Here is a 12121-nt window from a genome sequence, read left to right on the forward strand (position 1 = left end):
ACAAGGTCCCACAGTTGACAGTGCATGTCAGAGCCATAACCAAGCCAAAAGGTTGAAGGAATTGTCCGTAGAGCTCAAAGACAGGATTGTGTTGAGCCACAGATCTGAGGAAGGGTACCACAACATTTATTCTGCGTTGAAGGTCCCCAAGAACACAGTGGCCTCCATCATTCTTAAATGGAAGAAGTTTGGAACCACCAAGACTCTTCCTAGAGCTGGCTGCCCGGCCATACTGAGCAATCGGAGCAGAAGGGCCTTGGTCAGGGAGTTGACCAAGAACCCGTGGTCACTCTGACAGAGCTCTAGAGTTCCTCTGTGGAGATGGGACAACCTTCCAGAAGGACAACCATCTCTGCAGCACTCCACCAATCAGGCCTTTATGGTACAGTGGCCAGACAGACGCCACTCCTCAGTAAAAGGCACATGAAAAGACCCCTAAAGACTCTCAGACCATGAGAAACAAGATTCTCTGGTCTGATGAAACCAAGATTGAACTATTTGGCCTGAATGCCAAGTGTCATGTCTGGAGGAAACCTGGCACCATCCCTATGGTGAAGCATGGTGGTGGTGGCAGCATCATGCTGTGGGGATGTTTGTCAGCGGCAGGGACTGGGTGACTAGTCAGGATCGAGGCAAAGATGAACGGAGCAAAGTACAGAGAGATCCTTGATGAAAACCTGCTCCAAAGCGCTCATGACCTCAGACTGGGGCAAAGGTTCACCTTCCAACAGGACAACGACCCTAAGCACACAGCCAAGACAACGCAGGAGTGGCTTCGGGACAAGTCTCTGAATGTCCTTGAGTGGCCCAGCCAGAGCCTGGACTTGAACCTGATCGAACATCTCTGGAGAGACCTGAAATTAGCTGTGCAGCAACGCGCCACATCCAACCTGACAGAGCGTGAGAGGATGTGCAGAGAAGAATGGGAGAAACTCAAGGTGTCTGAATACTTTCCGAATGCACTATACAAGCCCCTGTCAGGTTGGACCTACAAACTCATAAAAATGAGGGCATGGGCTCTGTTTCAAAATATATATCTTTGTTATATAACAGCAGTTCCACACATTCCCCTGACACTCAAGTTACTATAAAACATGTATGCTAACTCTGATCAGGGCAGGGGAATTTAAGTGTGTCTTATCTGTGTAGCCCTTTCCTCCAGTTGAATGACGTAGTGGCCTCATGGGTGGAATRTTATTATGTTTTTTTTTCTTCATATAACCGCAGAAAATCCTGTGTTTCTATGTCAAACAGTTTTGTTATATTTCAGTTGTCTGTGATGTATATGAAGTGTAATATTGCCTACTTTGTCTTTACAGGCAACATACCGTAAGTCTTGTGTGAATTATGATTTCGGCTACAGGAAAATGACATAACACAATTCTTTCAGAATTCAATGCTTTTTTATTTGATAAAACATTTGATTGTCTGTGCAATCCGTACCCAATATTAGACAAACGTTGACTAACAATATACAATTGAAATAGATTGTACTTTACATGAATGAAACCACCATATAAATACATAAATATGAATGTGCACAATTATATGAATCTATATAATTCTCTGCATATGTGACATATTGATTTGTAATACATAATAATTAATCATTAATAGAGCTGCATTATCTTTCACTTTTATTATCTGTGAACAAGTATTAGCACACAAAGATGAGTTAATACAGCTGAAAAATAATAAGTTAAGTTGTCAGTTTGAGAGTGCCAGTTTTTCACACCAAATACAAAATATACCACAGTTAAACCTCAGTAGTGATATCACAAAATACAAATGAGAGTATTTTTATTTAACCTTTATTTAACTAGGCAAGTCAGTTAAGAACAAATTCTTATTTACAATGACGGCCTAGGAACAGTGCCTTGTTCAGGGGCAGAATGACAGATTTTTACCTTGTCAGCTCGGGGATTCGATCTAGCAGCCTTTCGGTTACTGGCCCAACGCTCTAACCACTAGGCTACCTGCCGCCCCGAATAAAGTATAAAGTTACACAAATAATTTTGTACATTTACACACAGAACAAATTACATTATTGTTGATTTAACCCAAGCAATATTCAAGTCACTGACGCGGACACCATGCTTGCATAATAGGCCTACTGTAGCTGCAAGATTTTGAGTGATTTTGACTAATCTTTTTGGGATCCTTGTTGTGCATCCGAAACGGGCACCCTATAGTGCACTACTTATAGGGAATAGGGTGCAATGGGCTCTGGTCAAAAGTAGTGCACTAGGGAATAGGATGCCATTGGCCGGGTCGCTGTTGAATGTTTTCATCATGACGAGCGAATTCGAAAGGTTTCGGTGTAGCTTCGCATCTTGCTGCTCTCTTCGGTTCAAGTCGTGTTGTTGTTGATGTCCATCCGGCTGACCAGCTCTGTGACCAGCATCTGCAGCGTTTGCGAGCGCAGCTTGCTGACCTCCAGTACAGCTTCGTGGTTGACAGACTCTGTGTCATTGTAGCTCTTCACCACCTTGTTGGTGATGAGAGAGAGGCCAAACACCCTCATGCCACAGTGGGTGGCTACCACCACCTCTGGTGCTGTGCTCATTCCTATGAGGAGGAGAGAAGGAAGATGAACACCTACTGCTACTCACATAATATTATAATGCATTAGAATGGACACCTAGGTTTTTATGAACGGACAATATTATTATGTACAAAGCACACCTCAGATGTCTGAGCAGATTTTGCCCCAAAATTATATCTTATCATGGCACCAATCACCAACCACTGTAATTGACAAATCTATCTAGAATGCATTGTTGGCAAGAGAGCAAAACCGATCTGGGTCCAGGCTAGAATCTATCTGGGAGTGAACAAGCTCTAGTTCTCTTACCCACAGCGTCCACCCCTAGTCTGTGAAGGAGTCTGGCCTCTGCGATGCTCTCAAAATTGGGACCTCCCACCATACAGTAAACCCCCTCCTGGACGAACTGAGAGACGCCCATGCTTTTACAGAGGTCAAAGGCTATCTTCCGCAGGTCCTTGTCATACACACCAGACATGGGAGGGAACCGGGGACCAAACCTGGTCAACACAAGACAACAATGTTCAAATTCAAGAATTGTGATGAATATGAATGTGATTGTCCATCTATGAAGCGGAATAAAGAACACCAAGCAATGATGGGCTCTATTGCAGCGTGTAGGCTACTGAACCACAGCACTGAAGGGTCACAAAGCACCAAAGGCTCTTTGGAGTTGTTTCTGATATTTCGGAGTTGTCTGTGGTAATTAGTAAATAGGACCTAGTGAGAACCACTGACACTAGACTAGAGGATCTCACTCACTTGTCATCATTGGGTCCGTTGAGGGGATTGAGCCCGGCCAGACCAGGGAAGTTGATATGATCTTTGATRATCATGATGTCCCCAACCTGGTAGCTGTCTGCCAGTGAGCCTGCTGCATTGGTCACTATCAGGGTCTCCACCCCTAAGAGCTTAAATACCCGCACGGGAAAGGTAGTCTGTGTGACAGTGGGAGAGAGACAGAGAGAGAGATTTTTGCACATTGTTATAACACTGTACATAGCCATAATATGACATTTAAAATGTCTCTATTCCTTTGAAACTTTGTCAGTGAAATGTTTACTGTTCATTTTTTATTGTTTATTTCACTTTTGTTTATTATCTATTTCACTTGCTTTGGCAATGTAAGCATACACTACATGGCCAAAAGTATGTGGACAAGCCTTTAAATGAGTGGATTCGGCTATTTCAGACACACCCGTTGCTGACAGGTGTATAAAATCAAGCACACAGCCATGCAATCTCCATAGTCAAACATTGGCAGTAGAATGGCCCGTACTGAAGCAAAGCACCAAAGGCTCTTTAAAAGGCTCAATGACTTTCAACGTGGCACCGTCATAGGATGCCACCTTTCCAACAAGTCAGTTTGTCAAATTTCTGCCCTGCTAGAGCTGTTCCGGTCAACTGTAAGTGCTTTTATTGTGAAGTGGAAACCTCTAGGAGCAACAACGGCTCAGCCGCGAAGTGGTAGGCCACACAAGCTTTCCATGGCCGAGCAGCTACACACAAGCCTAAGATCACCATGCGCAATGCCAAGCGTTGGCTGAAGTGGAGTAACGCTTGCCGCCATTGGACTCTGGAGCAGTGGAAACGTGTTCTCTGGAGTGATGAATCACGCTTCATCATCTGGCAAATCTGGGTTTGGCGGATGCCAGGAGAACGCTACCTGCCCGAATGCATAGTACCAAATGTAAAGTTTGGTGGAGGAGGAATAATAGTCTGGGGCTGTTTTTCATGGTTCGGGCCCCTTAGTTCCAGTGAGTGCTACAGGGTACAATGACATTCTAAACGATTCTGTGCTTCCAACTTTGTGACAACAGTTTGGGAAAGGACATTTCCTGTTTCAGTATGACAATGCCCCATGCACAAAATGAGGTCAATACAGAAATGGTTTGTCAAGATCGTGTGGAAGAACTTGACTGGCTTGCACAGGGCCCTGACCTCAACCCCATCAAACACCTTTGGGATGAATTGGAATGCCGAATGCGAGCCAGGCTTAATCGCCCAACATCAGTCCCTGACCTCACAATGCTCTTGTGGCTGAATGGAAGCAAGTCCTCGCAGCAATGTTCCAACATCTAGAGCAAAGCCTTCCCAGAAGAGTGGAAGTTGTTATAGCAGCAAAGGGGGGACCAACTCCATATTAATGCCCATGATTTTGGAATGAGATGTTTGACAAGAAGGTGTCCACATACTGGAGCCAATAAAGCCCTTTGAACTGAACTGAATTGAATTGAGAGATAGAGAGAGATGATGTGATGGAGAAAGGTAGAGAGTTAAACTCAAAACAAGGTGCAATACAGCACAGCTTCAGTAAGCCTAAAGTGGGTCTACATATCCCCTTGAGTAACTGCCTGAGCCCAGAGCCGACTTTATAAAACCTGGAGTTGTGCAAGAAAGACAATAGAAGCATTGAATGGCGTAATGTTGAATTAGCGTGCAAGTGAATTAGCCATGTGATGCAGGTCAACGTGATCACCCAAGGTCAGATGCTGTGACTCATTGGGTGTGTCTCAAATGGTGCTTATAGTGCACTACCATATGGCCTCTGGTCAAAAGTAGTGTATTTGGGGCACAGTCATGGATGTGCTAACAGTTAGCTCCAACAGTACAGTAATATCTAAGAATTCACAACAATACACACAAATCTGGTGAGTGAGTTAGTGAGTGAGTGGGTTGGTGGTCAGCCAATCACTGCCTCCCAGTGAGTGATCAGCAGCCCCAGTCACATGGGCCTCATATGCTGCAGATTACTCCCAAGCCAGAGCCCAATGGAGAAAGSAAGACAGACCAGCTACCCTACCAGCTGCTGTTTCCTATCCAGATTAGAGCTCCACAAGTCCCAGGCATGCCGTGTTCATTGCAACCCTTGACTATGAGCCTTGCCTTCACTTTGGATCATAAATTATGTTGAAATGCAACACAGCATATCAAAATCATCTAAACAGTAAAACAAATACAGAGCTGTGGGAGAGTGTTGAGTCCCACTGTATCTCATAGCCTTCAAAGGTCCTGATGAAGACCTGGCGGGACTAAACGTCATGCTTTTATTTTTCAAATAATAATACACGTCTGCAAGAAATAACTATTGTAGTATTAGTTCTTTCTCTAGTGTTTCTCTATAATCGTGTCCTTTAATGGTATTTACCCTGGGTCAAATGAGAGCAGGATATTAGAATGGTGTGTTTCTTGGTACTAAAATTTGCTCCCTGAGTTACAGTGACAGTCTGTTTAGCGGATGTGGGATGTGCATTAACACTTGTTTCTCAATACTTACCACTGTGATCTGGTACTGACCTTACAGAGTGAGTGTCCCTCATACATGTGGAAACGTCCCTGCATGCAAACACACGTCTTCCCTTTCAGCTCCCCAAACACCAGTCTCCCAGCGTGTCCTTGCACTGTGAAGCCACACACACACACACACACACACACACACACACACACACACACACACACACACACACACACACACACACACACACACACACACATAAGTCAGTAGTTACATAAACAACAGTTCAAAAACACACCTTTAACAACGCTGTTAAACTTGTTCCCTATGTTTAAAGTTTAATGCTGGTTTATTTACATTACAAAGATTCCAAGAGAGGATGGCCATTTGTCAGGATGGCCAAAGTGGTCAGCATAGCCATTTGTGGTGTTTTAGGTTGGTTGTGTTGATCGTTAATATTATACTGCATGCTACGATCTTATTGTAACAGGTAGCCTAGCGGTTAAGAGAGTTGGGCCAGTAACAGAAAGGTCACTGGTTTGAATCCCAGAGCCGGCAAGGTGGAAAATTCTGCCCTTTACCCCCAACAACAACTGTTCCCCGTGCGCCAATGATGTCGATTAAGGCAGCACCGCGCACCTCTCTGATTCAGTGGGTTGGGTTAAATGTGGAAGACACATTTCGGTTGAATGAATTCCCTTCCCAATCAATGTACTGTATGTTACACAAACCTCTGCCACTGGTAATGTCAATATTCCCGGCCCCCAACTCTCTCTTTCTACATCTCTCCATTTATTTCTCTCTCTATCTCACCATCTCTCTCTCTATTTATCTTTCACTTTCTCTCACCTGTGCTCTGTGGGAACCCAGGGATGTCGGAGTAGGGGAAGGAGTCCTGGCACTTGAGAGCGTCAGCTAGCATGCCCAGTCCGGAGCCACAGATGATGGCCACTTTGGGCCGGTGCTGCGTCTGAGACAGGAGCCAGCTGGCTGTCTTCTGATAGTCATCATAACTGAGGGAGGAAGTGGAGAACATTGTGACTCACACTGTCTAGAGGGAGCTCTGGGTTCAATAACTCCTGTCTAGAGGAAGCTCTGGGGACAATAACTAACCTGTCTAGAGGGAGCTCTGGGGACAACAACTATCCTGTCTAGAGGGAGCACTGGGGACAATAACTATCCTGTCTAGAGGGAGCTCTGGGGACAATAACTATCCTGTCTAGAGGGAGCTCTGGGGACGAATAACTATCCTGTCTAGAGGGAGCTCTGGGACAATAACTATCCTGTCTAGAGGGAGCTCTGGGGACAATAAACTATCCTGTCTAGAGGGAGCTCTGGGGACAATAACTATCCTGTTCTAGAGGGAGCTCTGGGGACAATAACTATCCTATCTAGAGGGAGCTCTGGGTAAAATAACTATCCTGTCTAGAGGGAGCTCCGAGTAAAATAACTATCCTGTCTAGAGGGAGCTCTGAGGACAATAACTATCCTGTCTAGAGGGAGCTCTGGGGACAATAACTATCCTGTCTAGAGGGAGCTCTGGGAAAAATAACTATCCTGTTTAGAGTTAGCTCTGGGTAAAATAACTATCTTGTAACAGTCCCCTCGATGACAATTTAGTTCCAGTACAAAAAGGGGTATATTTTAAGACAAAAGGTCACATACTGGAATGTCTTGCAATCCAGACCACATGTGATTTTACTTAACATACATTAAGGGTGTATAACACAGGGTTAGGGAGGGTCAATTAGAACTGAAGTCATTCAATTCAGGAAATTATTTGAATTGATGATTAGAAAATGTAAAAGCTTTAAAAAAAATTGATTCTCCTTTTCACTTTATTGAGAAGTCATTGTATATCATATACTTAGATACATTTCTTTCAGTATGAGTGAGATGTTCTGTTGTCTGTCAGACCATAAGGGTTGCCTTACAGAAATTCATATTGCCATAACACTGCCGAAGAGGTATTCATTTGTCTAACCTAAGCGGTAAGGATCTTCATAACCACATAAGAGATAGATATACTTATAAGAGATCGATTTAATCCTGTAAAAAAAATATGGACACCGGAAAACGCAATGAAAAAGTTAAGAGAAAAGCAATGACTTACCAGATCTGATCTTTCATTTTGAAGGTTATGTGGTTGAAATAGGTCTTGCCCAATGATGTAGGTCTTAAAACACAGCCCAATGTTGATGCTGTGATATTTGTTAAGATGTGGGATCTCCCCCTAGATGATATAACAGAGTACTAGGTATAGACACTGCCGTATAGACACAGTGTTGTGTGAATGTCACAGTCTCTTTGGCTGCAGTTAAATAGACTCTGTGACAGTTCCAGAGTAGTCACATGGTCACTGATTGGTCATAACCCTGCCATGGCCAATAGCATTAACAAATAAAATACTCTCTAGTAGAGAGGTGTGTCAGGGGGTTGTGTGCGTAAGGGCCAAATTGTATTGAAGCTCCACATTGAGTCACTTTGCTCCTGTATAATTCCTTTGGCTCCGTTTTGGGTCAAGCCTGTCTGTGTAATTCTGAGTTAAGATGGTGATGCTGTTCACGTTTTGTGTTCCCCTCCTAATCAGATCTTGTAGTGGACCAGCTAAAGTTATAGTCTGGCTAATACCTAACTCTCACAGTCTCCCTGCGCTGTGAGTCACGTGGGTCGTGTCAGCCAGGCTACCAAAGTTGGGAAATATTTTTGAAGGTATTGTTCGCCCTCCAGCTGGCTATGTAGCAATTAGCCTGTAGACAAGGTTAGTTAATAACAGATTCTAGGATGGTGTACACCCCCATCATAAAACTGCCCCAGCTAAGTAGATATTGTATAGCTCATTATATGATATTTATACAACGCAAGTAGAAATCAATGTGGGCATTGTTTAATGCATTTTTCTGGACAAGACAATCCAAGCTCTCCAATGTTCCAGTGTGTAAGCGAGGGGGCATGACGGATAACTGTGACTCTGTGAAGGTCAAAATAGAATGGCAATACAATAGCATGTCAATAAACAAAAGATACAGCACTCTACCCTATTGGAATCAATACAAAACACAGCACTCTACCCTGTTAGAATCAATACAAAACACAGCACTCTACCCTGTTAGAATCAATACAAAACACAGCACTCTTACCCTGTTAGAATCAATACAAAAACACGCACCTACCCTGTTAAAATCAATACAAAACACAGCACTCTACCCTGTTAGAATCAATACAAAACAAGCACTCTACCCTGGTAGAATCAATACAAAACACAGCACTCTACCCTGTTAGAATCAATACAAAACACAGCACTCTACCCTGTTAGAATCAATACAAAACACAGCACCCTACCCTGTTAGAATCAATACAAAACCACAGCACCCACCCTGTTAGAATCAATACAAAACACAGCACCCTACCCTGTTAGAATCAATACAAAACACAGCACTCTACCCTGTTAGAATCAATACAGAACACAGCACCGTATAATTACATATAGTACTGTATATATAATATAAATAATTTATAGGATCTCTGTGTGCAGCACTCTACCCTGTGAGAATCTGGAACTTGCATACATACAAAACCTACATACTTAGACGATTACATTGTCATTCCATAGTCGATAGTCATTCATCGTCATTGTTAATGTTTGACAATACACTCAAGTTTTTGTTGACTGAGGGAATCTGGCCTAAATCAATTAAAATAGCTATTATGCCCATTTTCAACATTACCTTTGGTCCATTGAAAATGACCTTGATTTTGTTGGTGTTATTCTGACTGGATTTCTTCAATCATTGTTCTTACAAATGGAATTGTTTAGTAACCAAACCATCAATATCTGCTCCACCACACATTCAATGGTCACTACAGTCAAGCACATTATTTAATATCAAACTATACATCAGAASGCAGAGCAATACCAAGAACAGCATTATGACTCTGTCATACTTCACTTCGACCTTGTCTAGGGACGGCACATTCGCCTGTAAATGGACCTTGACATTATGTAAACCTCCAAACCTCTACTTGACGGGATTGATGAGATGAGCAGATATACTAGATATGCAAAAGTATGTGGACACCCCTTCAAATTAGTTGGATTTGGCTATTTCAGCCACACCCGTCCACCCCCCATTTAAATGTTAACTATGCATCAGTGCAGCCAGTCAGTGCTGTTGTAATTCTATAAGTCACATGAACTGCAATAGTGAAAATCCATTTTTACGTCCCGAATGGCGCTCGACTTCCTACCCTACATAGTCCACTAGCTTTGACCAGAATCCTATGGGCCCTAAATAGAGAATAGGTGTTACTCTCCTCTCTCGTAGAATGTCCATAAATGCAGATCCCTCTTTTCTACACTGAAGATCTCCTGTCTCACACAGGGTGATTATTGCTGCAACATTCATATTAATGTGATTCATTTACATAAAATGTGTGTGAACCCTGCCGGCTCCCACTCATTATACGGCACTTTCTCCACTAACCATCTCCTTGAATTACCTCAATCTGCTTAATTGTATGTCCGGTGTGCGTGTGTGCATGCGTGTGTGATATCAGGCACGTACTGTATGCCATGTCCTCACTTCCTTCCTATGACAAATACTATGTTTGCTGCATGAATGTTCCATTTGTATTCAGAATTTCACCCTGACCGTGAATTTCTAGTTAGTGTCAAGATGTTACATATTTTTCCCAATATGGCAGTTTTAGGTCACTGGGGATTCTCAGAGGAGTAACCCCTGCTCCACCACAGGGCTTTTATCATTAACCTCTGTGCCTTCTGTCTGTGGGACGGACCAATACAGAGATGTGGGTGGGGGGGTGGTTGGCCCTTGCTCTAGTCCCAGATGTCTGTCCTATGTTAACTCTGAGCCTGGCTGCCTGCCCTTGACAGTGACAGTGTCTGTGCTTTACTTTTGCTGTCCTTGCCTCTCCGCATCCAGCCACGTGGCCAGATGTACACGGCAGACAGACACAGACAGACACAGACAGACACAGACAGACACAGACAGACACAGACAGACACAGACAGACACAGACAGAGACAGACAGAGACAGACAGAGACCGACAGAGACCGACAGAGACAGACAGAGACAGACAGAGACAGACAGAGACAGACAGACAGAGACAGACAATAGCACAGAAAGACCCTCACGCCCCCTACAGAGCCAATACTTGTTTATGGGCACAACAACATACTGTAAGTCAATAATACGATAACATCATAAAATGAGATAAAACTATACAATAACAAATATATGATTCATATGTATAAGTGGTAGTTACACTATATATACAAAAGTATGTGGACACCCCTTCAAATTCATGGATTTGGTTATTTCAGCCACACCCGTTGCTGACAGGTGTTTTAATTGATCACACAGCCATGCAATCTCTGTAGACAAACATTGGCAGTAGAATGGCCTTACTCAATGTGGCACCGTCAGAGAATGCCTCCTTCCAGCAATTCAGTTCTTCAAATTTCTGCCCTGTTAGAGCTGCCCTGGTCAACTATAAGTGCTCTTATTTTGAAGTGGAAACGTCTAGGTGCCAACTGTAAAGTTTGGTGGAGGAGGAATAATGGTCTGGGGATGTTTTTCATGGTTCGGGCTATGCCCCTTAGTTCCAGTGTAGGGAAATCTTAACGCTATAGCATACATTCTAGACGATTCTGTGCTTCCAACTTTATGGCAACAATTTGGGGAAGGCCCATTCCTGTCTCAGCATGAGAATGCCCCCGTGCACAAAGCGAGGTCCATACAGAAATGGTTTGTTGAGATTGGTATAGAAGAACTTGACTGGCTTGCACAAAGCCCTGACCTCAACCGCATCAAACACATTTGGGATGAATTGGAACACAGACTGCGAGCCAGGCCTAATTGCCAAACATCAGTGCCCGACCTCACTAATGCTCTTGTGGCTCAGCTGAAGCAAGTTCCCGCAGCAATGTTCCAACATCTAGTGGAAAGTCTTTCCAGAAAAGTGGAGGCTGTTATAGCAGCAAAGGGGGGACCAACTCCATATTAATGTCCATGACTTTGGAATGAGATGTTCGACGTGCAGGTGTCCACATACTTTTGGTCATGTAGTGTACATGGATAGGCAAAGGTCTTCTGTCATGTAGAACTTTTGATCCCAGTGTAAATTGGAGCCGAACGTTGGCMCATCAGTAGAGAGTCCATTTCGCTGCACCATGAGGTCTCCAATTGATGCTGCCACCGGGTTGACCAGGCCAGCCGGCYGGGTCCAGATGAGTTCTGACAGACACTGAGGACGACCAGGCAGGTCAGCATGTGAGGCCCATTACTCCTCCACACGCTGGACTCATCCCCAAATCTAA

At 43.7% G+C, this 12121-nt stretch overlaps 1 protein-coding gene across 2 annotated transcripts; it reads right to left on the reverse strand.

Moving 5' to 3' along the window:
* Nucleotides 1-1805: 1805 nt before the first annotated feature.
* Nucleotides 1806-8030, reverse strand: pnp4a (purine nucleoside phosphorylase 4a). 2 transcript variants are annotated; one of them, XM_023988681.2, is made up of 6 exons: nt 7894-8030; nt 6630-6793; nt 5843-5946; nt 3308-3483; nt 2855-3045; nt 1806-2568 (listed from the first exon to the last, which is right to left on the reverse strand). In XM_023988681.2, the coding sequence occupies exons 1-6, from the start codon at nt 7908-7910 to the stop codon at nt 2351-2353; spliced, it is 870 nt and encodes a 289-aa protein (XP_023844449.1). In that variant the 5' UTR covers nt 7911-8030; the 3' UTR covers nt 1806-2350. The 2 variants fall into 2 exon arrangements, with proteins under 2 accessions (XP_023844449.1, XP_023844440.1); XM_023988672.2 differs by lacking the exon at nt 7894-8030 and having other exon boundaries at nt 6630-6816.
* Nucleotides 8031-12121: the final 4091 nt, after the last annotated feature.

Source organism: Salvelinus sp. IW2-2015, linkage group LG1 (genome assembly GCF_002910315.2).
Source record: "Salvelinus sp. IW2-2015 linkage group LG1, ASM291031v2, whole genome shotgun sequence".
In the NCBI taxonomy this organism is placed as follows: Eukaryota; Metazoa; Chordata; class Actinopteri; order Salmoniformes; family Salmonidae; genus Salvelinus; species Salvelinus sp. IW2-2015.